The sequence below is a fragment of the Chanodichthys erythropterus genome, chromosome 3 (assembly GCF_024489055.1).
Source record: "Chanodichthys erythropterus isolate Z2021 chromosome 3, ASM2448905v1, whole genome shotgun sequence".
In the NCBI taxonomy this organism is placed as follows: domain Eukaryota; kingdom Metazoa; phylum Chordata; class Actinopteri; order Cypriniformes; family Xenocyprididae; genus Chanodichthys; species Chanodichthys erythropterus.
In genome coordinates, this window is record NC_090223.1 from 47,106,597 (window position 1) to 47,134,071 (window position 27,475).

General features: G+C 36.6%; 2 protein-coding genes across 2 annotated transcripts; one reads left to right on the forward strand and one right to left on the reverse strand.

The window, feature by feature from the left end:
* Nucleotides 1–1,132: 1,132 nt before the first annotated feature.
* On the forward strand, nucleotides 1,133–11,198 carry ubald1b (UBA-like domain containing 1b). The gene is made up of 3 exons (XM_067382557.1): nucleotides 1,133–1,378; nucleotides 1,713–1,766; nucleotides 8,756–11,198. Exons 1-3 carry the CDS (start codon nucleotides 1,271–1,273, stop codon nucleotides 9,050–9,052), a joined length of 459 nt encoding a protein of 152 aa, XP_067238658.1. The 5' UTR covers nucleotides 1,133–1,270; the 3' UTR covers nucleotides 9,053–11,198.
* A 7,696-nt stretch (nucleotides 11,199–18,894) lies between these two features.
* LOC137017851 (intercellular adhesion molecule 2-like) lies at nucleotides 18,895–26,495 on the reverse strand. Its single transcript, XM_067382559.1, has 5 exons — nucleotides 26,226–26,495; nucleotides 24,911–25,180; nucleotides 24,476–24,805; nucleotides 24,066–24,299; nucleotides 18,895–20,335 (listed from the first exon to the last, which is right to left on the reverse strand). The coding sequence occupies exons 1-5, from the start codon at nucleotides 26,287–26,289 to the stop codon at nucleotides 20,226–20,228; spliced, it is 1,008 nt and encodes a 335-aa protein (XP_067238660.1). The 5' UTR covers nucleotides 26,290–26,495; the 3' UTR covers nucleotides 18,895–20,225.
* Nucleotides 26,496–27,475: the final 980 nt, after the last annotated feature.

The following is a 27,475-nucleotide window of genomic DNA, read 5'->3' on the forward strand; positions in this document are numbered from 1 at the left end:
TGCAATTACTGTAAAAAACCCAGGTAATCAGTACACTACTGTAATTATTTGTCCTAAGTCTTTGGTGCAACAGAATGAAAGTGATAATGTTAATAACATGATACGGTGGGGGCAGCTTGATGTAAGGTATGTTTGTAAGAATTTAACGTGAATTTCATATCCATATTTGTTTTGTTTTTTCCTTTTTTTATTGCAAAATTTGAACATACATACATACAGGATCTGGGAAATAAAGTGTGGTTGTGTTTGTTACATTGAATAATCATACATTAAAAGAACAGAAAACAAATATCCTGAATTTGCATACATCAATATGAAATAATAAAGAAAAGAAAAGCACAATAATTAGGTTAAATCACATCTATAAATAAATCATCATAATGCATCAAAAATGTAGCACTTTTTTGTTATTTATAAGTCTGAGGGATAAAATAGAGGAGTTAAATTCAGCAAGAAAAAGAGGAAAGCTTAGGGGAGATTTAAGCCACTTTTGTTTGTGAATGAAGAATTTTGCATACAAGATAAAAAAAATTAACAACATATTCAAGGGATAGTATAGCTTTGGGTTTTCATAGTAAAAGATAACTTCCTTAAGGATGAAGGTATGGGTTACATTTGTATGGGTAAAAATATAGGAACTTAAATAAGCCCAAAATGTATTGGTTAAATTACAATCTTTTACAATACACTTTTTACAAGAGAATCCCAATAGAATTTACCCCTTGGAGTAATCTTTCTCTTCATCTGAAAGATTGTACGAATATGTCTGTTGTTTTATGGAGATTCATAAATTGCACATAAGTTAGAATATCACCCAAATCATCAAAGACAGATAGAATGCAATTAAAGTTATTGTTAAACCATCTAGGAAAGAAGAGAGACTTATTTATAACAGTTATATCAGCATTATTCCAAAGGAGAACTTTGTGCGGGGAAAAGTTATGGACAAAACACAATTTCCATGAGAGAAGGCGTTGTCGATGAAAGTTAGATAAGGAAATGGGTAACTTGCCAGCCAAATCATATCCATATTTGTCTTTCTTGAGTCCACTGAGGCTCTTATTTGCATACGTGACTCGCCTACAAATCCCAGAGTTCTTCTCTGACGCTCAGTGCAGTTGTCCGACAGGGGGCGCTAAGCGCGGCTGACGCTTCAACGCACAACATTTCTTGTTTGTGGTCGACAAGTTGATGTTCGTGTGCGGCGTTTTTGAAAGATTGCAAGCTGAAAGTTTGAACGGACGAAACCACACAGCTTTCTTAACTGAATATGGAGGAACTAAGGCATCAAGTTATGATAAACCAGTTTGTTCTTACAGCCGGATGTGCGGCAGATCAAGCAAAGCAGCTTCTACAAGCTTCACATTGGCAGTTTGAGGTATGTTTGTTTTTTGTTTGGGAAAATAACATCAAACTGAATGTCATGTTGCACACTAGTATCTATAATATAAATCACTATAATTAACTCTTCGTGTATTCGATGTAGTTTATAATAATGCAAAACAAGCTCATTGCAACAGACAGCAAAACAAGCCAACAAATTAAATACTCTGTATAAAATATTTGAAACGGAATTAAAAAAAAAAAAAGAAAAAAAGTTGGCTTCAGCGCATTGTTTATAAATTTAAATGTACGTTCAAAGCCCTCCGATACAAATTTGTTTCTTTCTCACGTATTTATGAATAACTGATAACTCTTTTATGGTGTTGCAGACTGCACTCAGTACTTTTTTCCAAGAGGCTAATATTCCTTACAGTCATCAAATGGTGAGTATGTAGCCTATATTTATTTTTCTGTAGTATTTGTTATTGTGTTTTGATAGTTTTTAGTATCTGTTATGATGATTTCCGCCATGTTGAAACCACGAGTCCTACAAAAATAAACATAGGCTGGCGTGTTTTCTCGCGAGGGCTGCATTTATGTCGTTTAAAACTCACAACTTCGCCGTTTAAGCGCATATAGTCTTCCGTTGGTAGTTCATTAAGTATGTAAATATTAAAGATGATAAAATAATCTGGACTCGTGGGAGTTGCGACTTTGTAAACGTGTCCAGAGTTGTGGGGGAGGGAGGGCGATTCCAGGAAACCGAGAGCACGCGCTTGGCGCTGACTGCGCTGTTTACACCGATGCCGCTGCTGCGATAACATTAACAACGACACGACACGACCGCGCTGTGGGGCCTGTTCAAAACAGCACTGGCTCAAAAAATAATGTTTTTCTATTTTTTCATCAGATATCCTAAATGAAAGGAATTTGTTTGGAATTTCTCAGAAGATGTAGTACTACCGGTCACATGCAAATCGAGTTGAGCTAACCCCTGGAGACAGGGGCGTAGCCATCATTCAGCAGTGAGGGGGGCACTAATGTTGGGTTTTATCTGACTTTTGTCTAATTGATAGACTTTTTATTTTTTAATCTCATCTATTCCTTTAAATTTGAAATCTATTTGCTTTTAATAAGAAATAGTGGAGGCTGGTGCTAAAATTTTTTTTTTTTTTTGGGAGGGGGGGGGGGGGTACAAAAAAAATTAGATATGCAGAATAGGCTAATTGTTAAATAACAAGCAGTAATGATACATTACATATCTAAAACATGGAAAATTCAGTATTTAAAGCATGCCATATGGCTGGGCAATATCGCCAAAAAAAATCCTCTATTTTTGGACTGAATGACAATGTATAATCTCGGTGTTTTGAACATTTTTCTATGTTCTTGAACTAGAAAAAAAAAAATAAATCTGTATTTAATGTTCATATTGAAGGCTATGAAAACAAACATGAATGCAACTTTGTAGTCTGTTATATTATGAGCAACATTGTGACACTACAATCTAAAAACAAAATAATGCTTTTTAAAGCCGAAGTTACATTCACTAAACTAAAACTGAAAAAAAAAAAAAAAATAGCACAAACAAATTATTAGTCTATGATTACCCTACAATAGTCGCTTTACAGCAGGGGTCTCAAACTCAAATTGGCAGGGGGGCCGTTTCTGTGATTGACATCTCATAGGAGGGCCATATTAACATTCAAGCGCAAGAAAACATTTCAGAAAATTTACTTTCCTTTGCATTATTTCTCATTTACTTCAAATTTCATTAGGCCTACTAAAATATTTGTATACCTATACTATAAATATTTTATTTACCATACTAAATGTAAACAGCAGTGTCTCTCTCATTGTGACAGAGTCTAATATAATTATATAATACTATTACTAATATAATACTACTAATATACTAATATAAAACTATTAATTGCAATAGTCTGGTGCAACTTCTCATATCCAACAAGGTGCATGGAATAAAAAATAAAAAAAATAGTAATTTAGGAACAAAACCAGCAACACTTGTGGCATGGAGGCGTCAGAAATAAACAAAAAACTAATATATATATATATATATATATATATATATTATATATATTATAGGCCTATCAAATTTATTTTGCCAAAAAATAAAAATCTCTCATTGTTACATACTTTATTAGTTTTTAACATTTAGTGGAAGTATTTTCCCTTACTTTGTTAGCTTAAATAACATTAAAATCTTGCACTGAACAACACCGTACTGAACAAATACAATCCCTGAATGCATTTGTACACTCTTCTGTTTCTTGACAGCAGCGCTTGTGCTCACACAGCTGGGCCACATTTGTCCAAGATGCTGTTTGAGCATCAGTAACGTTTAATGGCTGCATCGGATTAAATCGACGGTTTAAATCAACGCTCGTGACTCCAAGTCGAGTGCTTTTACTGTGATTTAAGCAAGTGCGCTCATAATAGAACCAAAGCGGTTGAGAGCGCGGCTCATGGTTGCATAGCAACGACAGACGCCACTGGAGCGAAAGCGTTTTGGAAAGAAGGAGAATGCGGCGCGGCCGCTCATGTGACGCGATATGTGAATGCCCCTTAGAGCGGCGACTTTTCTTTGCATATCAGACAGGTAGCAACTAGAGAAGAATCATAATAATTTAGCGGGCCGGATTATGTTTTATTTTTGAGATCAGTTGCGGGCCGGGTAGAGGGGGAAGGCGGGCCGTAAATGGCCCGCGTGCCGGCAGTTTGAGACCGCTGCTTTACAGTTACTGCTATCATAAAACTACACTTAGTTGTAGGTTTGAAATTCTACATGTGGCACATTTATGTTCGCAAACAAAAACAAATAATCAACAACAAATATTTTAGATAAATTGTTAATTTTAGTCAGAATTATTGCACCCCGTCTGTTTGGCGAGCATGCGCACGGCGACGCTCGTTCACGGAAGTTTGTGCTTCCACTCCTGTCACAGCAAAAATAGAAATATTTTCTCGACTTTCTAACATTTACAGATGGAGAAAATGTCTGTGAAATGTAAGTTCTGCACTGAGGAAATTATTGGATGTCACTTTAGCTTAAAGATTATAAATAGAGACGTTTCCACCAATCCAGCCCTCCCGGAACCCATAGAGATTGCATTGCAGTGCCTGCAGGTCGAAAAAAAAGTTCTTTGAATGGAAGTCTATGAGAGCACTCGGGGCAATTCTCGGCCAGAATGAAATCACCCAAAAAGAGGCGGTACTCCACAGAGCGTGATTGACGCTGGCAGAACAAAACAGCCTAGCAGTGACAGTTAGCGTCACACTGTGGTGGAAAAAAGTCTGTCCCTTTCTCACTTTGAAGAAGAATGAATGAAGAAACCGCCCCTGATAAGAAATCAAATACACTGCTGAACAATGTTGGTACTCCTTATCAAAAGTTTGGAAACCATACAATTGTAATTGGACAATTGAAATAGGCCTATGTCTCTTCTGCTTACCAAGGCTGGATTTATTTAATAAAAAAAAAATGCAGTAAAAATTGTGAAATATTGTTACAATTTAAAATAACTGTTTTCTCTGTGAATATATTGTAAAATGTAATTTTTTCCTGTGATCAAAGTTGAATTTTAAACATCATTACTGCAGTCTTCAGTGTCACATGATCCTTCAGAAATCATTCTTATATGATGTTTTGATGCTCAAGAAACATTTCTGATTATTATAAATGTTGAATACAGTTGTGCTGCTTCATATTTTTGTGGAAACCATTCAAACATTTGTGGTAAGATAAAAAAGAGAGATATTAATACTTTTCTTCATTAAGGAGACATTAAATGTATCAAAGTGACAATGACAATAAATGCTGTTCATTGAACTTTCTATTCATCAAAGAATCCAGAAAAACATGTGACACTGAAGACTGGAGCAATGATACTGAAAATTCAGCTTTGATCACAGGAATAAATTATATATTCAAATATATTCACATTTTAATTTGTAGTAATATTTTGCAATATTACTGTTTTTACTGTATATTTTGACTAAATAAATGCAGTCTTGGTGAGCTTAAGAGACTTCCTTCAAAACATTAAAATGGTTGTCAATTAGCACTGCATTATTCATATACTTTGTCAATAAATACCTTGAGATGGCTTGAAAAACACACATAAACTATATCTTGTTTCTTCAGTCAATACGTTTCTGCATTTTATAGAGTACCTCGGAGATTAAGTGTTTTTGTAGGCCAACCCGGAAGTTAGCGGCGCACGGGTTCCCTCGATGGAAAGCCTATGCATTTTTCCCATGGACTTTTGGAAAATCATAAAAAATAAGCTCTGTGTTTATCAAAGGGTTATGACACTTACACGTTTTGTCTATCAAGATAATCTTTACAAGTTAATACAACATTTATAGATTTTGAAGCCTAAATAAAGTGGTCAGATATAAAAGGCTATCAGTAGGCTATAAACGGACTACAGCACACCATGGATCAACGTCGTCACCACCAAACTTCCTCAAACTCGCTGATTATGATCTGTGCTGAGTATAAATACTTATCCACTTTTTCATGAGAAATGCTGTCCAAATCTCCCATTTTTAATGATGACGTCTAAAGTCCCCGCCAAAGGAAGTAGTCCCTTTTAGCAACTTGTTAGCAACCGCCATTTTAAGACACAATAAAGGTTTTAAAGAAATCACAAGCGGGTTATAACTGGTGTGTTTTATGTCATAGATCAAAATGTGAAAATATTTAGAGGCTTTGTTAACTGCAGACCTTATTTCAGGCGATTTAGCAACAACCCATTCAAAAAACCCATAGACTTTCGGGCGATGGAACTGGAAGTCCTAAAATGCTAACTCGCTTCCGGTATTGCCTTCAAAAACACGTAATCTCTGAGGTACTCTATTCAGCTGCTGCTAGAGTGAATAGCTGAATTATTTCTACGAAACTGTTTTGGACATTCAGCGAGAGAGCGCCCTCCGGCTTCCAGTATGAATGAAGCATATATTACACAAGAGTGAGCGCTCCATAATGTTTAGGTCGCCTCATTTTAGTTAATAATAAAACGACAGGTCATTCAAAAGTGCGGGGGATGAATTTACGCTTTATTAAAAGTGCAGGGGACACGTCTCCAACGTATTCTACGCCCTTGCTGGGAAAGCACCTTATTTGTCTCTCACGTTCAAGTATGCTTAAAATGTTTGCTAATTAAAATGGTTTGCTCTAACATCACATAAAATGAAATATTAATATGATGTTCATCCACATGAGATGAAGACTTTTATGAGAAAAGGCGGTCTATTCTACAGGGAGCGGGTTGCACCCTTATGGGCGCTGCCATGGTCAAGCGTGCAGTTGACGGCGTTTATAAATACTATAACAAAAATAATAATGCATTACAACTCTCAGCCAGTGCTCAGTGTGCTTTACAATGTGTAAATGTGAAAGTACATCTAAACAATCAAACCAAAGGATGTGACAATGGAAAAAGCAAACAATCAAATCAGATTCTGATAATAGTGAAAATTAAGGTGAAAGGTAATGTTGCACAATGTCAGTTTTGCTGGACTTGGACATGTTTGCTTAAAATGTTTGGTCCCCACAGCTGCACGCAGACAGCTGAATTATGAATGATCTGTGTGTAAATGGAAAGCAGAGATCAGTTACATTTTCGGATGACAGAGTATCGAGCAAGTCATAGAAATGGCCTTTACACATATATAGATTTCAGTTTCAATGTCCTACTTGTTGTAATAGCTTAATTGTAAGGGTGTTTTGGTCCAGTTGATGGTACTATCACTGGACTGCTGATATTCACCAGCTGATCCTTGATCCATTGGTTTACATTGTTTACAAAATGTTTTGTTAGGCATATGGCTACTTTTGAGTGACTATCAATGGAGAAATGTGCTTTCTGACATATAGTTATGCCATCCACATATATTGTGGAGTGATGTGAAAAACTAGCACAGCTATTTACTTTGCTTATTTGATCAAAAATACAGTAATACTGTAAAATGTTATTGCTATTTAAAATAGTTATTTTCTGTTTCAATATGTAATTTATTCCTGTGATCAAAGCTGAATTTTCAGCATCATTACTCCAGTCTTCAGTGTCACATGATCCTTCAGAAATCTTTCTGATATGATGATTTGCTGCTAAAGAAACATTTATTATCATTATCAATGTAAAAAAACAGTTGAGCTGCTTCATATCTTTGTGGAAAAGGTGATTCAGGAGTGTTTGAAAAAATAATCTTGGTAACTCTTTACAGTAAGGTTCATTAGTTAAACAATAATGTATTATCTAACATGATCTAACTGTGAGCAATACATTTGTACTGCATTTGTTAATCTTTGTTAACGTTAGTTAATAAAAATCCAGCTGTTCGTTGTTTGTTCGTGTTAGTTCACAGTGCAATAACTAATATTAACAAACACAACTCTTGATTTTAATAATGTATTAGTAAATGTTGAAATTAACATTTACTAAGATTAATAAGTGCTGTATAAGTGTAGTTCATTATTACTTCATGATAACTAATGAACCTTATTGTAAACTGTTAATGAAATCTTTTGTTACATTATAAATGTCTTTATTGTCACTTTTGAAAAGTATTCTAGTATATACAGTTTAACACATTTGTGACCACACTGTTGTGACTGACCAACCAGAGTAAGGTATTTCTGAGAGCCGTATAATAAACAGAAGTCATTTCAAAAGTATTTAACATACAGAGAATATGGTTTATTACAGAATATGCAAAGTCTTAGGTCAGATGACCACAAAAAGGCTTTGATAAATACGAATATGTTTTAAACAGGAATACAGCATGTCACAAAAGACGTCATAGGTGATGTTTTTCATCTGATTATCTTCTTAATGCTGGCCTCTGAAAGACTAAATGTTGCTATAGTAACATTTGTGAGTGCATCAGGTCTGGTGTTTGTTCAGGCGAGGTGGCCAATCATTATTGTATCAGCTCCAAAGGTCTACAACCTCAGTTACTCACCCACAAGACAACAAGAAACTTCCTTAGAATCCTCAGAAAATTATTTCCATTCAGTGGACATGACTGTAAAAATCTAATGATACATTAAGCACACCAGATTTCAGAAGTCAAAATGAAATTGGCAAAACTGGCAATTTTTACAGAATTGCATTATTATAAACGGTGCGCATTATTATTTCTTAGAATTCACGTGCACTCGTAATCTTTAATCAAAAACGTTAACCTCCCAATCAAAACATCTGTTTTCTTCATGAGCTAGTTAGCAACACCCAGCGTCCTACAATCAAATTCCCAAAGGATGAAAGTCCTGCCCTGCATTTTTTTTTTTCTAATTCCCCAAACCGTTTCACTCAGATATGCATCACAATAGGGGGAAAAAAGACGTATTACAACATTTCATTTTCATGCTGACTTTAAGTTGGTTGTGTTTTTTGATTTCCAGATGTGCACTCCAGCCAACACACCAGCGACACCTCCCAACTTCCCAGATGCCCTAGCCATGTTTTCTCATCTCAAAGCCTCAGAGAGCTTCAGCAACAGCAGTCCCATCACTTCTATGGCTACATCACCAGCTCCTCACACCAACTGGGCCATGAGCCCTCCGGCGACCCCTGGCCTCCAGGGGCGATGGACTCCGGGTCAGCTTGTGCCGCAGACGGCCTCTCCAGGCTGGCCCGCAGCTGTGACTCAGCAAGCCTCCGCTGAGCATACTAGTATTGTCATGGAGGCCGAGAGATAGAGACTGCTTTAACCAGCCATCACACCTTACGGGAAAAGGAGGATGGAACTTCCTCTTGACGATTTCGGCAGTTGTGGATGTAAAACTGAATTGAAGTGAACGCTATGGGAGATCGGTGGTGGTGGAACAGCATATGTCCTCTCCTCTGAGGTCACTGGAGATCTGGGACTCTTTTTAAAAGCTTTTTTTGGCCAAAAAGATGGACAGAATGAGTAATTATGTAGCATATTCACAGATAACCTCAGACAAATGAATGTGTTACTGAATATTGTCCATTTCAGCAGTTCTCAAGTAATAGTGGATACTCTATTTTGCACTGTTTACTCAACCTGCAGTGGATCTACGTTTAAAGGGATAGTGTCATTCCAGACCTGTTTGACTTTATTTGGACACCATTGACTTCCTTTTTATGGACACAAACTGTTGAAATGTATTTTCTTTTATGTTATACAGATGACAGTCATATGGGTTTAAGGCCCGTTCACACAAAAGACTCCAGAGAAACAATATTGTTGGAATCCTTTTCACAACGATTATTTCCAGCTGATGAACGATAAAAACATTGACAGCCAATCAGAATCCATCCTGCTTTAAAGAGCTTGAGCATTTAATGCAGCAGATGACAAAAGCAGAACAATATCGTCTGCTGTTGTGGATGCTCAAATAGTTATCTTTATAGCAGTGGTTCCCAAACATTTTAGCTTGGAGTACCCCCCTGAAGGGACTACCATCCTTCTGCGTACCCCCTCTCTTCCACTTTGACTGCAGTCACACCTTTACCATCAAGGGACAATATTTGCCCCCTAAATTGATTTTCCAGTGCATTTTTTTAGCTTTATGAATAACTTTATCAAATAAATGTTTTAAATAAAAATGTTCAATAAAGAAATATGCAATGATGGTAAAACTAAGTAAAACTTTTAAATATTAAACTAAAACCGCCAGTAGGTGGCAGCAAGTCAGTGTTTTTATGAGTTAGTCATTAAGTCATTCATTCAGTAACGAGGCAAGTGGCTGTGAATGAATCTTTGAATCATTGACTCACGATTCGCTCAAAGCCGCAGAATTGTTCGCGAAACACAGATGTGTGTTGTAGTTCTGCTGTGGTTTTCGTTAGAACTATTATTTCACAGCAAAATAGAGTAAATACTGACAGTACGGTGTTTAAAATTTACTTTTTATTTTTTGAACCGTTGTATAATAATGCCACGTTTACAGTCATGTGGATATTTGGGAACAAGTGCGTTCTTGCTCGTTATCATCATTAAATACAAGAACTCACACAAGGTATGTTTTTATATCGGAGAAAGTTTGAGTCTTAAATGGAAATTAATCCACTATCTGTGTCTATATTTGTTCTTCATGCGAGTAAGTGCTAAATCCCTACTTTTACAAAGGTGTAGTGTTGAGAACGGCAGTAATTTAGCGCGATTTAAGGCAGCAGACTCTGCACGCAATCTATCATTTGCATGCTGCTTGTTTTACAGTCTATGGTGGATACAGTAATTTTTGACTGCAATTGATGAGGTAATTTGATTAAATGTACTGGATTTACGACATTTTGGAAGTTCGAAGTACATGCTCGATTTTAATATTATTTTAAGGTAGATTTAAATGAACAACTCAGCATTTTGTTCGCGTACCCCCTGTTGTCACCTCGCGCACCCCAGTTTGGGAACCACTGCTTTATAGTTATCGTTCTTGGTGTGAACAGGCTTTTAGAACGATATGAGTAAATGATGACAGAATGTTCGTTTTTGAGTGTACTGTCCCTTTAATTGACAGGTTTACTGCAGCAATCACATGATCTGGTCTGTACTTATTGACTTCCTTATGACTCTGTGAGGAATTGAATTGGCATTTTGTATAAAAGTAATGGTATAGGAAGCATTTCATACCCAGAATGTTAAATTCTTTCGTTTTACCCAGTGCTTACAGCACATTTGTCTGTTTTATCATGAATCCCTATTTTAATATATAAAGCGAGAAGAATATATTTCTCCTATTTTGACAGATCATCTCCCTGCAACTGTGTTCACACTGCCTCCACAATATTTGTGAACTGTGTGATGGTTATCATTTCCAATTTTTTTTGTGTGTTTTTAAATAAATATTGTATATATTGCAAAACACTGTGTGGTATTGTTCACATTAGCGTAGTAAAATAGTTTACATCTGGTCGTGTTTTTTTTTCTGCTCTGTTTTCCTTATAGTGTACTTAGGGTCACATCATGTATGACCTTTGTATCCTTATACCATGGTAAATGATTACACAGACTCAGAGGTAACTTTAACTCAGCAAACAATAAATCCGATTCCAGTTCTATATACTGACCAATAATTACATTGATTTTGAGCTTTTACACCTTTATGTATTTCATGTTTAATTTCATAACACAAAATTTTATCCTAAATTCTGTAAAGTATACAAGAAAATAGGAAATATCAAATCAATTATCTAACAAATTAATTCAGAAAGATCCCAAAGTCATGCAAAACCTTAGTAAATGTGTGATTTACAGACCTGGAAAATCATGGAAATTAAAGGAATGAAAATGTGATGTTTATCTGCTTACCCCCGGGGCATCCAAGATGTAGGTGACTTTGTTTCTTCAGTAGAACACAAATGATGATTTTTAACTCCAACCATTGCAGTCTGTCAGTCGTATAATGCATGTCAATGGGAACTTCGTCTATAAGAGTCAAAAAAAACATGCACAGACAAATCCAAATTAAACCCTGCGGCTCGTGACGACACATTAATTTTTAACCTCTAAAACACCACTATGTCCAAATGCCCTCCACATCTGGTCTGTGAGGTCTGATCGCGCTCTGACAACGGAAGTGATCTCTCACACTCATTGACGTATATGCGCGAGAGATCACTTCCGTCATCAGAGCGCGTTTTCAGACCTCACACACCGCGTGGTCAAGGCAAATATTATATAAATACTGTTCGGTTTCTCGCACAAACCGATCGTTTCATGTCTTATGCTGCGTTCACACCGAACGCGTCTGGGGTGTCAAATTCACGCCAGATGCATCTAGTTGGACGCTTGAACATTTTGAAGTCAGACGCGTGTAAAATTCGCTCAATTCGCGCGTCTAAACAAAGTGTGTTCAGACGCGAATTCACGTCATGGGAGGGGCTTTCATCTCTTTCTGCACAGATCCTCTGAATAAACACATCTTGTCAGTTGTAAACTAGTAGCAGTAATTTAAGTCTGTTATGCCGGCCGGCTTTTGCAAGCGAGCAGGTGGGCTATGATCAACGGCAAAAATCATGCAAAGCATTTTACAACTAAACAGATTGTCCGATTTCTTCGCTTATCCTCTTCCAGTCAAGGTCCTTTTTATTCCTGTCTATATAAAAATATGATGACACATCATAGAGCTCAGGGTGGCCACACACAGCGACTATTATCTTTGTTCTGGTCTCCACCGCTGATCACGTCATAAACACGTTACCAAAGCAGAGTCTCTGATTGGTTAATGCACCGCGAATTTATGGCAAAGTTCAGATTTTTCAACTCGGGCGTCAGGCGCTCAATTCGCGCGTCAGATGCGTGAACGCTGAATTCGCGCGTCAATGGCCGATTCGCGCCGCGCTATGCGCTTGATTCGCGCCGCAGGATGACTAGACATGCGTTTACATTGACTTAACATGTAAATCAGACGCCCCAGATGCGTTCGGTGTGAACGCAGCATTAGGACATCAATGTGTCGTCACGAGCCGCAGGGTTTAATTTGGATTTGTCTGTGCATGTTGTTTTTTTACTCCTATAGACGAAGTTCCCATTGACATGCATTATACGACTGACAGACGGCAACGGTTGGAGTTAAAAATCATCATTTGTGTTCTACTGAAGAAACAAAGTCACCTACATCTTGGATGCTCTGGGGGTAAGCAGATAAACATCACATTTTCAATTTTTGGGTGAACTATCCCTTTAATACCAGCTCTTAAAAGGTCTTTTTTTTTTATGAAAATCAGCTTTTCTAGTTGTAATCAGCTTACAACAGCTTACAGTTAAGTAATTTTATTACCTAGAAAACTTCTTATGATGGCAATCTCTATAAAAAGAGAAGAGATGTCAATTTAATTGAAAGTAATTTTGTATTCCCTTGCCTTTTTGGAACTATAAAGTTGAACTTTCAGAACTAAAGATCCGTTCACACCAAGGACGATAACTATAATGATAAAGATTTAGTTTTAAAAACTGTTGGATTTACTTTCACGATAAAATCACTGATAACCAATCATGGTGCTTTAAGCGTTTAAAAGCAGCAGACAACATAACTGCAGATGTTGACCACTGGTGCAGATGCCTCCCACTGCAGCTGACATTAACAAAACTGTGATGATGGGTGAAACATCTTAAGTGAGACCAGCTGCTTCATCTCAGCCTCCACAGCAGCAGTGTGGAGAACGACTGCTATTTCTGTCACTTGGCTGTGTGTGTTTGTGTGTTTATACCCACAGTGGCACGAGTGCAGGGCTGCTGCAGGCTTGTAAGGAGTTGACTGTCAAGAATTTAATTCTGATAAGCCACATTGTTATTTTATACACCAGAAACCTCAGCGTCACACATTCATTACTATGTCTCTCTCTGTTTCACTTTCACAATCAGTGGATTCCTGTGTTCATTCAGTCACTGGCTTAAGAAAGCAATATAATTTTACTATGTAGCCTACTGATTAACCAGAAACTCATCTGCCCTCTGCAGTCACATTTACTGAGTGAGAGAATGAGAAGATTACAAGATCATTCATATATATATATATATATATATATATATATATATATATATATATATATATATATATATAAATGAAGTGCAAGTCAAATACATATCATTTACTATTCAAGATGTCTTAATATGTTATTTATCTTCTCAGTTAAACTTTTTTTTTCTCAAGCTTTTTCTCCAGGTTACAAAGTTTTGGCTACAAACAAATTAACTGTGCCTTTTTATTAATACAAATACATTTTAAAATTAATCCGGTGCCACTCAAAATATTTATCTAGCACATATTTATTCTTGCATGTGCACTATTTCAAATTATTAAGCCTGATTTCAATCTTTTCTGTTTCCTTTACAGTTCTCTTTTCCACAAAATCAAGGCAATAGAGAGAAAACAGGAAATGTTTGACTGGCAAATGTGCAACTGATGAAAACACGAGTCAAGGTCATCCATGAAGCAGAAGCATAAAACTTGCTTTTAAACAAATCAAAACAACCCAATAATGAACACAAATTCTATTGCATATAAAAAACGACTTTTAAAACAGATTGAGTTTTTAAAGATACTGATTTGGGGTTTAATTAAATCTGTCTGTCCTGATTGGGATCAAATCCACAAGGAAATAGGAGAGGAGTTAACAAGAAATTAGTATTAAATGAGGACACATATTCAGGTACACAAACATTTAATTATTCAAAAATATCTAGCCTGTGTAAAACACATATACCACCATTTAATAAATAAACAAAACATATAACTGAATAAAACTACATGTTGATGTGATATTCTGTTGACATTCCCTTCAGTTGTGTTTATGAAAGTAATGATTTTCCATTCGTGACCAGTGGAGGTCGCAAAGTGTTTGATGCGTCTTCTCTGTATTTTACTCTTGAATGGCACTCGAAACTCCCTTTCACAACACCCATTAGCAAACTTAGGAGTCTGAAAGACTTAAAAGAATTTACTTAAGGAGTAATTAATGAGGTAGGTTACTTTTATTTGTTACTAAAATCCAATAGGAATTAATAATGCCACAGCCATGAACATGATTTGCTACCTGCTAGTCCGCCAAACAAAAACAAACTTCGTCAAGATTTGCGTTCACTGCGACCTCAAAGTTCACACACACACGGACTAAAAGACACACAACTTTAGTTTGGATTTCACAAGGCATTTTGTTGTACAGTGTGTGATCTTGGGTGGTTTCCGTGACTCGTTTAGAAAAATGAGGGTAATTGTCTCTTAACCCGCTACAGCACAGCGTTGCCCTCAGGCAACAGAAAGTTTTCTTAAGCCCTATGATTAGTACATTTTTCTTTAAATGATAACAACTAATTAGAAGGGGTTGAGAAAGTTCCAAAGAGTCCAGTAAGTCCAGTAAGGTGTGGGAGGCACTATCAAGCACCATTTGAAGATGGGACCATGTGTCATAACCACATGGTCACAGGAGCACATGGTGTGAGAAGAAGGCAAGATGCTTTAGAGGGGCTAATCTAATTTAAAATGACATGAACTAATACATAAAAATGTGTATGTGTGTGTGTGCGCGCTTTTGTTTATATTACATTGTGTGGACCAAATGTCCCCACGATGTAATATAAACCTGAGTTCACCTACATCGTGGGGACCAGCCACCTGTCCCCACAATGTAAATTAATTAATAAAAATACTAAATGATGTTTTTGTGAGAAAATGCACAGTTTCCTGTGATGGTTAGGTTTAGGGTTAGGGGTAGGGTAGGGGGATAGAAAGTATGGTTTGTACAGTATAAAATGCATTGCGGCCTATGGAAAGTCCCCACAATTCACAAAAACAAACGTGTGTGTGTGTGTGTGTGTGTGTGTTTGTTTATGAAGGTACAGAGAAAACTTTTGTCAGGATTTATTAATTTTTTTTTTATTTTGCATGTTCAGAAATTCAGTTTTTCTTTTGGTTGCCTCAGGTCAATGTTGTGCGATGTGGGGTGGGGTAAAAAAAAAATGTTTTATCAATAAAATATTCCCAAATTAATCAAAAATACATGTGTGCAGTAGAGGGCTAAAGTGTAAGTTCACCCAAAAATGAAAATTCTGTCATTAATTACTCACCCTCATGTCGTTCCACACCTGTAAGACCTTAATTTGTGTTCTGAAGATAAACGAAAATCTTACGGGTTTGGAATGACATGAGGGTGAGTAATAAACGGCATTATTTTCATATTTGAGTGAACTAACCCTTTAACTAAAGACTTTTTGAATTAAACACTACTAACATTTAACTTGCCAAAACAACGATTTGTTCTGTTACATTATCAAAATAATATTTCAACTGAAAATCAAATGTCAGTGACATGTCTTTGTGTTGTGTATAATGGTAGCCTATGTAAATGCTCTGAAGAGTAGGCAGGACAAAGACCAGACTAAGTTTGAAAGTGTCTTACTCGTGGTTTCATGTTTCAGCCTTTATCTTGACTGTTAACCGTTCACACATGTTCCTTGTTAATAGTTATTCGTTGTATCATTATTAGCCAACAGTGTGCTCTGTTTAGCAAGATATTACCTGTATATTGCATACAAATGTAGTATGCAAGGTCTATTATTATTAACATGTGCAGTCTTGAATGTGCAGTGGCAGATGTTGAATGGTTTATGATTCATTGTGATTTTTGCCGAGTCATTTATCTTCCGTTTTTTTTAATTTTTTTTTATTTTTGTTTATTTTGCCAGTCTATAAAAATGGTGCACTTGAATTCAACAAGCTCGCACTTAAAGACGTTTTATACTGCTTAATCCCATCTTTACGTCTTTATGAAATGTGTTTATTTGTCTCTGGTTGAGGGAAGTCGGCTGAGTCCTGGCTAGCTGAGCTCGTCCCTGTGGAGCAGTTGCTATGGCAACACTGTGTACTGCACACATTTTTGGCAGTAAAGCCCTACAGGTCGCTACTACACACAAGCCTACACAAAAAAAAACACACACAGAAGGAGTTCATTTGATAAACTGAGTCACAGTTTCAGTGTTCCCATGAAGTGCAGCAATACGGATGATGTCATTTTATTGGAAATTGAGCAAATTGGGAATGAATGAATGTATGAATTAGGCATTTATTAAGCTTAACATGTACTAAAATGACTAACATAACTCACAAAGAATTCTGATGAACAACACTCTTTAACTGCTGGGTTAAATATGGACAAAACCAGGGATTGGGTTGTTTTTTTCAACCAATTTTGGATTTATTTTTTTAGCCAACAATATAGTAATATAGTAAAAGGCATGTTTTGCTCACCCCCAAATAGGGGCAAATTTGTGGGGCATTTTAAGCTGAAACTTGACCAGACCAGAGACTTATATTACATCATATGAAAGAGGGCATAATACGTGCCTTTTAACCCAACCTGCTGGGTTTGTCCATATTTTACCCAGCTTAGGTTTTTTTAACCCAGCATTTTTTAGAGTGAAGTTTTATCTTGTGATCTACTAGTAGCAAAGGATTACTGTATTGTTAATTTCAGAAACTCAATCCCGGTTGTCGTAGTTACAATCAGTCATGTTAAAAATAAAGGTTTCAAAAGGGGGTTTTCGCAGTGAGGCCATAGAACAGGAGTGTCCGATGCTGCTCTTGGAGGGCCATTGTCCTGAACCAGCTAATCAAGGTCTGACTAGGCATACTAAAAACGTCCAGACAGGTGTGTTGAGGACACCCCTGCCATGGAAGAACCAGTTTTGGTTCCCCAAAGAAACCTTCAGTCAACAGTTCTTAAAAGAACCCTTTTGTGTGTGTGTGTGTGTGTGTGTGTGTGTGTGTGTATAGTATTTTATAGCATAGCATGCAAAGACAGCTCCTTTTATAAAGCCGTCACTCATCTGTTTATCACGACCACACAAACATTCGTTATAATCAATGAAGTTGTCTACACTGCACAGTGAATCTCTTATTTACGTTGTGTCTACAATTTGTTGTAAAGACAGCATTCAAGAGCGTGCAGAACTCTGAACAAAAACTCATGCGTTTTGAGTGTTGAGTGGATTCTGACTAACTCTGATTGGCCATTGCGTTCAAGAAATCAACAGATATGCCTGTGATTGGCTACATTGGTCACTGCTGCAAAACACAGTGTAAATAGAAACCTTTGACGCAAACACAAATACGCACTGGGTCGTTTGCTAATATGCTTGCAAATCTGTTTCGCTTGTATACTATTATTAGTATACTATTATTAGCTGAGGGTGCACTGTAGAGGGCTGTGTTAAAGGATTAGTCCACTTTCAAATAAAATTTTCCTGATAATTTACTCACCCCCATGTCATCCAAGATGTTCATGTCTTTATTTCTTCAGTCAAAAAGAAATTGAAAACATTCCAGGATTTTTCTCCTTATAGTGGACTTCAATGGCCTCCAAATGGTTGAAGGTCAAAATGACAGTTTCAGTGCAGCTTCAAAGGGCCTTAAATGATACCAGACAAGGAATAAGGGTCTTATCTAGTGAAACGATTGGTCATTTTTGAAGAAAAATGTAAATGTATATGCTCTATAAACACAACTCGCCTTGCAAGTGCTTCTGCCAAAACTGCACTTTCAGATTCTACTTACAGAATGAACGCAACTAGTTCCTTTTTTTCCATAAGTAGAATAGGGAAGCCGCAGGACATAGAACGTAAGCTTTTTGAAGAATAAGTAAAGTGGAAGCACGTTTAAGGCGATCACTTATGTTTATAAAGAATATACATTAACATTTGTTTTTTTGAAAATGACCAATCGTTTCTCTAGACAAGACCCTTATTCCTCGTCTGGTATCATTTAAGGCCCTTTGAAGCTGCACTGAAACTGTAATTTTGACCTTCAACCGTTTGGTGCCCATTGAAGTCCACTATAAGGAAAATAATCCTGTGTCTATGTGCATGTAGGTATGTCTATTTATTGTCTATCTATTTATTGTTATGTTGATATATATATATATATATATATATATATGTGTGTGTGTGTGTGTGTGTGTGTGTGTGTGTGTGTGTGTGTGTGTGTGTGTGTGTGTATGGATGTGTCTATATGTAGTTACACCCCCCCACCCCAAGAAAAAAAAAAGACATTTGAGGCAACAACAACAAACATTTCAGACAGTTTCTGTATTAATAAAATAACACAAAAGCACAAAAAAAAATGCTAGTATACATTCAGAGGAAGAAACATAGACGTTTACAACATCTTGTGTATCCTGCAACATTTTATGAGCACATTCAGATGTGATGAAGTATACAAAAAATATTAATAACACTTCACAGTTTAGGTGCAATACTTTTTAACATTGTCATGTTGTCTTTTGCTTTAACTTATATGTAGTCTATACAACCATTTTGTGAAGTGCTACCAACATTGTAACGCTTAATTAAACTATTTTAGTTGTATCTGTACATTTTGAAGTATCATACCTATGAGCAATTTTACAGTGGAAATTAACCATCACTGTTTTCCACTGAACTCATCATGCCATTACATAAGAGGAAAAGAGAACAGGAAATGAATAATAATACGACTTTCAGTCTTTAGGACAACATTTATATGAAGTCCAGAACCCATAATGTGGGATGTAAAACAACCTTGATTAGTACCTAATATTAGTATTATATTATAAATCTGTGATTGAAGTTGGTCGTTCATTTTCTCAGTTCATTGATCCTTGTTTTATCCTTTCCATTCTCAACAACTAGATTCATTAGCCAGCAGTTATCTAAGTTAAATAAGTTAACTAGCGGTTTTCAGTTAGTTAGGTTAGGATTACAGTTGGGTTTAGTTGAAAAAAATATAGCATATTTAAAGGATTCATAACATGCACTTGATCACTTATGCATCACAAGATACAAATGTTCCATGTTTTTTTATAAAAAAATACACAGAAAAAAAGACATTTAATTTGAACAAACCTATTGATGAAAGAAATTCTAAACAAAAATATTCTGTGAAACAGACTAATTAAACATTATTATTAGTAGTATTACATGTGTGGCGTGTAATATTACATCCATTACTTGAATATTTATACATACCGTATATATACTCAGTGCCCAATTAACATAAACACCAAAAATGTGACCATAGCAATATAATTGATAGCTAATAACTTATCAAAATTAAAATATGACAACATATGTAAGGGCAAAATCATGTATATAGTGTTGTACAGTAATGGGATTTCCATAATAAGTGGTTATATTTAATGAGTGGTTATATAAAATTATTAAGTCATCATTTTCTCCTATTAGGACCAGAATAATCAGTAAACAAACACAAATAAAAATAAATCTCATTTGGTGATTTAAAAAAGTGCTGTTTTGTAACACCCCAAGCCATGCACAATCAAGTCAATTATTTAAAGAATAATCCATATTAATCAAGTTTTTCATGATCTCCCTGAGGAGAAGGTCCCGTTTTGAGGTAATCTCTTGCAAGTCCATCAAATGACAGAATTCGGGGAACTCTTACGCTTGTACGCCACATAACCGCCGATTAACAGCACTGCCACCACCACACCGGCTATAACAATCGCCCAGAATGTAGTTCTAGCTGTGGGGGAAATGACATGAATGATTTTACAAACAGATTACTCCATCAACAGAAGTGTAACTCTGCTGGTATTACAGCACACAAAAAATGCCTGATGAATGATTAAATGGAAATGTGGAAAAAAACAAACAAACAAACAGATAAAGAATGAACTCTGGAATAAATCAATACTGAGAGTTTAAGATAATCAACTTTTATAAATATGCTAAAATGTCACAAATACATGCAACTAATAATATAATTTTCTACCATATACAATTAAATGCACCTAACTAACAACAACTTGCTTTGTTCTGGTTTCACCTCACTCCAGTATAAACTAACTGCTTTTATAGGTAGGCCTAATTTATTACACATTGTCATTTAAATAACCTGAAAATATTGTGGATTATTAAGGTTAATTTTACTAACCACTCTTGCTAAATGGGGTAAGCAAACTTATGTTCTCATTTCAGAGTTGTTCGAGTAAATGATTCATTATAGACCATGTGGACAAATGATTCATTAAAATGAATCTGTTCAAATGAATCATTAGGTCGTGAATTGGACATTAGCGGACGTTTACACGTTGCATGCGAATCGCGACTGTTATTAGGATTTGTCAACACAGAAAACACTTCACCACTGGAAAGGATTTTCTTTTTTTTTACTGAAAGTGTGGTTTATGTCAGCTGCACGTGCCTGTCAGAGAAGATGAGGTGATGTTCTTTTGAGCACTATTCACACCCAGCGGTTATTCAGGAAAAACATTCTCCGAATGCGCCTCGTGAAACATGGATTCGGTCTTACGAACTTTTAGCATTGTGTCAGTTGATTTAGATTATTATGTGTGAGGTAGAGAGAGTGCAAAGACGGTGCTTACTTTGAAGACAGAGAGAGTTCGTTAACGCGTTATTTTGACAGCCCTAAAAAATATGCAAAGCAGAATTATAACACACATGACCCTAGGCCACTCTGTATCAGTAGAACTCATTGTATATATAGTGCTGCAGGAACACTCTTAAAGTGCCTCTTTTATGCTTTTTCAGATATTACATTTCATGTAGTGCCCAATATGTGAATACGCTGTTTGTGAATGTAAAAGGTCTGCAAAGCTTCAAAGGTCAAAGTGCATGACAAATAAAGCCATTGTCTCCTAAATGAAAGAACCAATTCTGAACTGCCTGAAACAAGTCGTCAGTAATTCCAGTCTCACTTTCTGTATGAACCTATGATGGTTTGTAACACATTTGCAAAATGCTGCCTATGGTCTACACTGGCTGCTTGAAAAAACATCTACTATGACCCGCTCTAAAACACTATAATTGTAGTTAAAATATCCAAAATCCACTAGAACAGTGTTATATATTTTGCTGACTTGTGTACAATATCCAAAATGTTTCCAAGAATGTGTAAATCCAGAGAAATAAGCAATTTTAACAAGGACACGGACCGTGTCCGTGCTTCACCTATAAATGACGTCATACCCCCGTTACCCTCGATTTCCGGTTTTATTTTGTAGAAACCATGGAAACACCAAAGACATTTTAATATATTATGTGTTTGATTAGACAAGTGAGCAACTGTTTGGTTACATTAATCTAATCATGTTATATAGCTCAACACAGTAAGTCTTATTGTTTAAATCTCATTTTCTTGATTTACAGTGAGTAATTTACATGTTTTATCATGCCTAATATCGCTCTAGCTTACTGCAGTGTGCAATAAGTGTCTCATAGTATCCCCCGAGCTAACGCAGAGTAGCACTTTAACAGCTTTCAACACACAAATGTATCTAATATGATAAAACAAATACCCCACATACGCTTCACCAGAAGAAGCATAAGCTGCGACTACGGCATAATAAAAGCTCCGCTGCTCTCGAGACATGTGTCGCGCTCTTCTCTCATTAGCAATCGCTCCAGTGGTCTTGTTTCTGCTCACAGCACTTGGCCCAGCTCTGTTTCATACTACAGAAACGTTAATAACCTCATCCATGAACATGATTTCTGTCCTGTCAGATTCTTTTCCACTGGCTGAAGATGCGAAGACAACATCTCCCATCATGATTCTGCGAAATCAAGGCGTCATCAAGCTACGCCTGTGTTTTGAATAAGCCTCCTCTAGCAGAGAAAATGCACATATTGTGCCTTTAAGACCTGGAGGAGTTTGTGTTTGGTTTGCGTTGTCAACATGTCAAGAAGACCCATTTTTCTGTGCAGCGAATCCACTTTGCTGCACTTCCAAAGGATGAGGATCCACGCTGGAATCGATACGGTAAAACTGACTCCATCGTTACTGTTCATATCACTGTGTATCAACTACTGAAGAAGCTCCCAGAGCTGAAATGTATATGCTAATGGCTGTTTGTTTCCGACACTTGACCAATCACAACAGACTTGGGCTTTCTGACCAATCAGACTGGAGGAAGCTCTCGGAAAGGAGGGGTTTAGAGAGACTGAGCTCTTACTTGTACCACCTGACTGCTGCAGATTAATTTCGGCGTTAATAGTGTTGACAAAGCAATGCATAAAGTCAGATGAAGTGAACAGCTCCGGGTAGAACGTCACAGCTTGCTAACTCATAATTACGGTTACGACATGTTGTGGTTCACGAGGAACTGTGAAAGGCGGCTGTTGTTGTTTGTGGTGCTCGGTGACTGTCTGTCTACAACTCTAAATCGCACTGATGACGTGTGATGTCTGCGTGAGCAGGTGTGCGCAGGTATGCAAATACCTAGGTTGACAGGTAGGTAGGACATCGAATCACTGCATTCGGATCAAATGCAATTATTGGATGAACATTTTTTGGTTCTGAGATTTCCAAAGAAAATATTTGTACATGATTTAATATTCAGACCACTTCTATTATTGATTGTTATCAGGATGTAAAGAGAGTTTCAACCATTATAACAAACATTGCCTACCCTACATTTAAAGGTTCTTCATGCAAACAGAGATGCCAATAAAGAAACTTTATTTTTAGGAGTGTATGACGCATTTTTATAGGTCAACGCAGAAACGAGTTTTAACACTTCTAGTTCCATCGTCCCAAGTCAATTGTTTTTTTAAACAAGTTGTTGGTTAAATGCCTGAAATAAGGTTAGTGTTTATCAAAAGCTCAAAATATTTTCAGTTTGTTCTATATAAAATACATCAGTAATACCCCTTTGATTTTTTAATGCTTTTCCTTGTCTTGAAAAAAGCAGTTGCTAACAAATTGGACTACTGACATTATCGTGGCATTAAAAATGATCACACCGAACAGGTAAACTCAGTGGTTCACTTTTACAGCCAACCTGGGTTTATAACCACGCTCTTGCAAACTATTATAACTCAAACTATCAGGGGAAATATTTATTAATAAAGACTGAAGTAGTTGTTGAAAGCTTTGTGATGTTGACATTGAAGTCATGTGACCATGGTGTAGTTTATTTATAGCCTACCTTTAGCTTTTTACTTCTAGTGATTGTATTTAAGATTCAAATTATCATGATAAACAAAGCATGTAAGAATCATAAACTTTTGTTGGTCACAGAGCTTACTTTCTGTAAAGCCAATGGAAAAATCCTATTGGGTTTTTATTGAGGGAACCAGAGCGATGCTAACTTCTGGGTTGGCCTACAAAAATACATAATCACTGCAGCGCTCTATTGAACAGTACAAATGTAGAAATTAGTAACTGTAACTTTAAACTGAGATAAACACTTTCTTAGGGCAAAGAGGCTGATTAGTGTTTATTTAAAACTGACCTGTAGATCTGACGATGAACACTTTTCTGTCACTTCCCTGAGAGTTTGTGGCAATGCACGTGTAGTTTCCTGGACTGAGTTTGGAGGACGGGAGCACTGAGGAGGTGATCTTCTCTTTCAGTTGTTCTGAGTCCCATGTGTACGTAGGAGGCGGGTTTGCCTTCACTGTACAGTTCAGTGTGACCTCATTGCTTATATTGATGGTCTCGTTTGAACTGGAGTGTTTTGGTTTATCTGAGGAGGACAGAGCTACATATTTTCACAACTGAAACATTTATATTAATTCAATTGATAATATGTGGAATTTCATTAAATTATCTCAGTTAATTTGCAAAACTGTGTATGATGTAATATGACAGTTGCACATCCTTTATGCTAGAAGGGCCTTCAGAAAATAAAAATAAACTTACAGTAAACTTTAACACTGAGAGGTTTTGATGTGACTTTAGGAGGAGGTTGAGGTCCTTCTGCTCCCAAATCCAGCTCTGCTTCACACCTGTACTGAACTCCATCATCAGATCTGTCTGGACGGATCATGAGTGTGACTGTTTTATCCACTGGAGTCTTGATGGTGTCAGTGAAGGTGGTTTGATCCACCAGAGTCTCTCTTTTGTACCATTTGACAGTGAGATTCTGAACAGGAGCCACATTGAGAACGTCACACTGAAGCTCATACTGGTTTCCCTCCTTCATTGGTCCGATGGGATTCAAAGTGCTGATGGACACACTGTCTGGAGTCTCTGTGGGAACAGATTTACACACTCTGATATCTGCAGTCATGAATATTCATACATTAGATATTTCTGAGAATGAAAGATAAAAATATCAATGGCAGAGAAACTCACTGTAAATAGTCACTGGGAGATATGATGAACACTGGTCACCATCTTTAGTGTTTATGAAGCAGAATGGTTCTGTGTCCCATTCTCTCAGGTTTGACACTCTCCATGTGATCAGACTGACTGATAAACTCATGGGCACTGCTCCCTCACTGGCTTCCCATCCTATCCCATCATGCTGGACAGAAGTGCTACAGTTAACTGCCACAGAACCGTTGTACCTCACAACAACTCTCTGTGGGTTGAGCTGAAGAGGACATTCAGCAGCATGTGTACCTGTTAAACACATTGAAGAATTCAGAATAATGGCATACAGGTATTATTTTCTTGACATGAAAAGCAACTACCCCATGTTAAGAAAAATGACTGGTCTGGATTCTTGGTCAGGATATGCAAGACAAAAAAGAACATTTTGGCTTTTGTAGAAGACCATCAGTCTATAACAGTTTATGACTGCTTACAAACAAAGAGGCTCATCAATTCTCATCATCTTGGCTTTCAACTAAGAAACTTTGCTGATACAGCAGGGTCATTCCTCAAAAACATATCCCTCATGAATGTAACTCTAAGTCATTTACAATGACAAGAAGGCAGCCGGGCACCAGTTTTACTGTGCTATTATAGACAATTTACTTTCTTTGACATTTTAAAAGTCAAAGAAAGCATTTATTTTATCTGATTATTCTGTCTCCATTTGTCCTGTCTCAGCCCTCATGTTTCTAACTTCACCTTTTGTAATTAAGCATGTGCTGTTGCTGTTATTTTAAAGTTATGTCCCAAGGTTAAGCGCCAAACCCATTACTCTCACAACTCTTTATTAATAAGCTATGATGTACAATTCCATAAATTTAAAAAAAGAAAGTCAATCATCTTTATCGTATTGGTATCTGAACTCTTCAAGGACAAGTGTCTAGCTACTTTTTTATTGCTGCATATTGTATTTTACTATATTTGTCAGCCATGTAAAAATTCTTTATAATAAACCAATTGCACAGTCAACTCATGACTGTGACTGTATCACTTTTTAAAAGGCATATCTATACAAATCCAAAGATTACATGCAAAGAGTTTGCCAGCACTAAAAATACTGTGTACCCAAGCACAGATCATATCACATTACAAGCGCTCAATACTACAGTATAGCGACTGTACAGTAATAGCTTTCAAACTCAAGCAAGTCAACATTTGAACAAAGAAATATAGGTCAACGACGCTCGGAACCAAGTAAACTTTTAAAAGACGTTTAAACTCGTATAGGCTACCAGTTAATTAACGTTTTCGCTTCATTTATCGGTAGAATGAAAAGGGAACCAAAACAAACCTGTGAGAGCCACATACAGTAAAACTGCTGAGAGATAAACAAGTCCAAAGAAATATTGCAGCATATTAAAAGTGTTCAAGGAAAGTGTCGAGCAGACAAAAGGCGCGTTTGCGTATACATAAATGTGTCGCCCACCGCTCAGATGTGTGAATGTCCAGCGTTTCTCAAGCAAAACCACGGAAAACCCCACCCAAATCACAACTAGATATCATTTTGCACCGAAGCGCCTATAGAAATGAAACCATTCAAGACAGTTGACATGGGAGGATCCTTGTTTGTGAACGCTGTCGCCAAGCGTGAGGGAAGAGTGGGCGGGACGATTCTGGAATACTGATGTTGCATCCATAAAAATATCTATCCTAAGGTGTTTTTAACCCATAATTTTAGTAATTTAGCACGATATTCAGTGCGAAAAAAAGCTTCTAAGTGGAAAAATAAACTATTTAGCGAATAAATGTGTAAGATGGAGCAATTTGTATGAGGTCTCTGTGGAACAAAAGTGGGCGTTTCTGTATTTGTAGGTTTTTCAAACTGTTGGGTGTTTATCTATCATGCAATGAAAATGATCCCCTTCACCCGACCCCACCCCTAAACCCTACCCACACTCAAAAACGCCCCTCTGTTTATTGCCACCGATCATTACTGTCCTGCAGAGACCTGTACTACCAAAGCCAATGGGAGGCAAGCCTGCAACCTTTAGCCAAAAACGCTCCACCTCTGGCGGTACGTAGGGAAGGAGACCAGAGGCTGTTTTTTTTTTAATGGATGTCAATGGATGAGATGCTTCAATATGCTGATTAAACAGCTTTTGTTGGAAAGTAGCTAATCATTTAATTAATCGACAGTCTGTTTGCTAATCTTCAGCATGTTTAAATTGATCAAAAGTGTCAGTAAGGTTTTACATTGTTAGAAAACAAAATCTAATTAATGCTGTTCTTTTAACTTTGTTCATCAAATAATTCTGAATAAAATGTATCTTGGTTTCCACAAAAAAAAAATATGAAATGGCACAATAGTTTTCAACATTGATAATGATAAGAAATGTTTCTTGAGCAGCAAATCATCATATGAGAATGATTTCTGAAGGATCATGTGACTGAAGACTGAAGTAGGCCTAATGATGCTGAAAATTCAGTTTTGACATCACTGGAAATATAACATTTTTAAATATATTAAATTGGAAAACAGCCTATTTTAAATTCCAATAATAAATGTGTGTGTGTGTGTGTGTGTGTGTGTGTGTGTGTGTA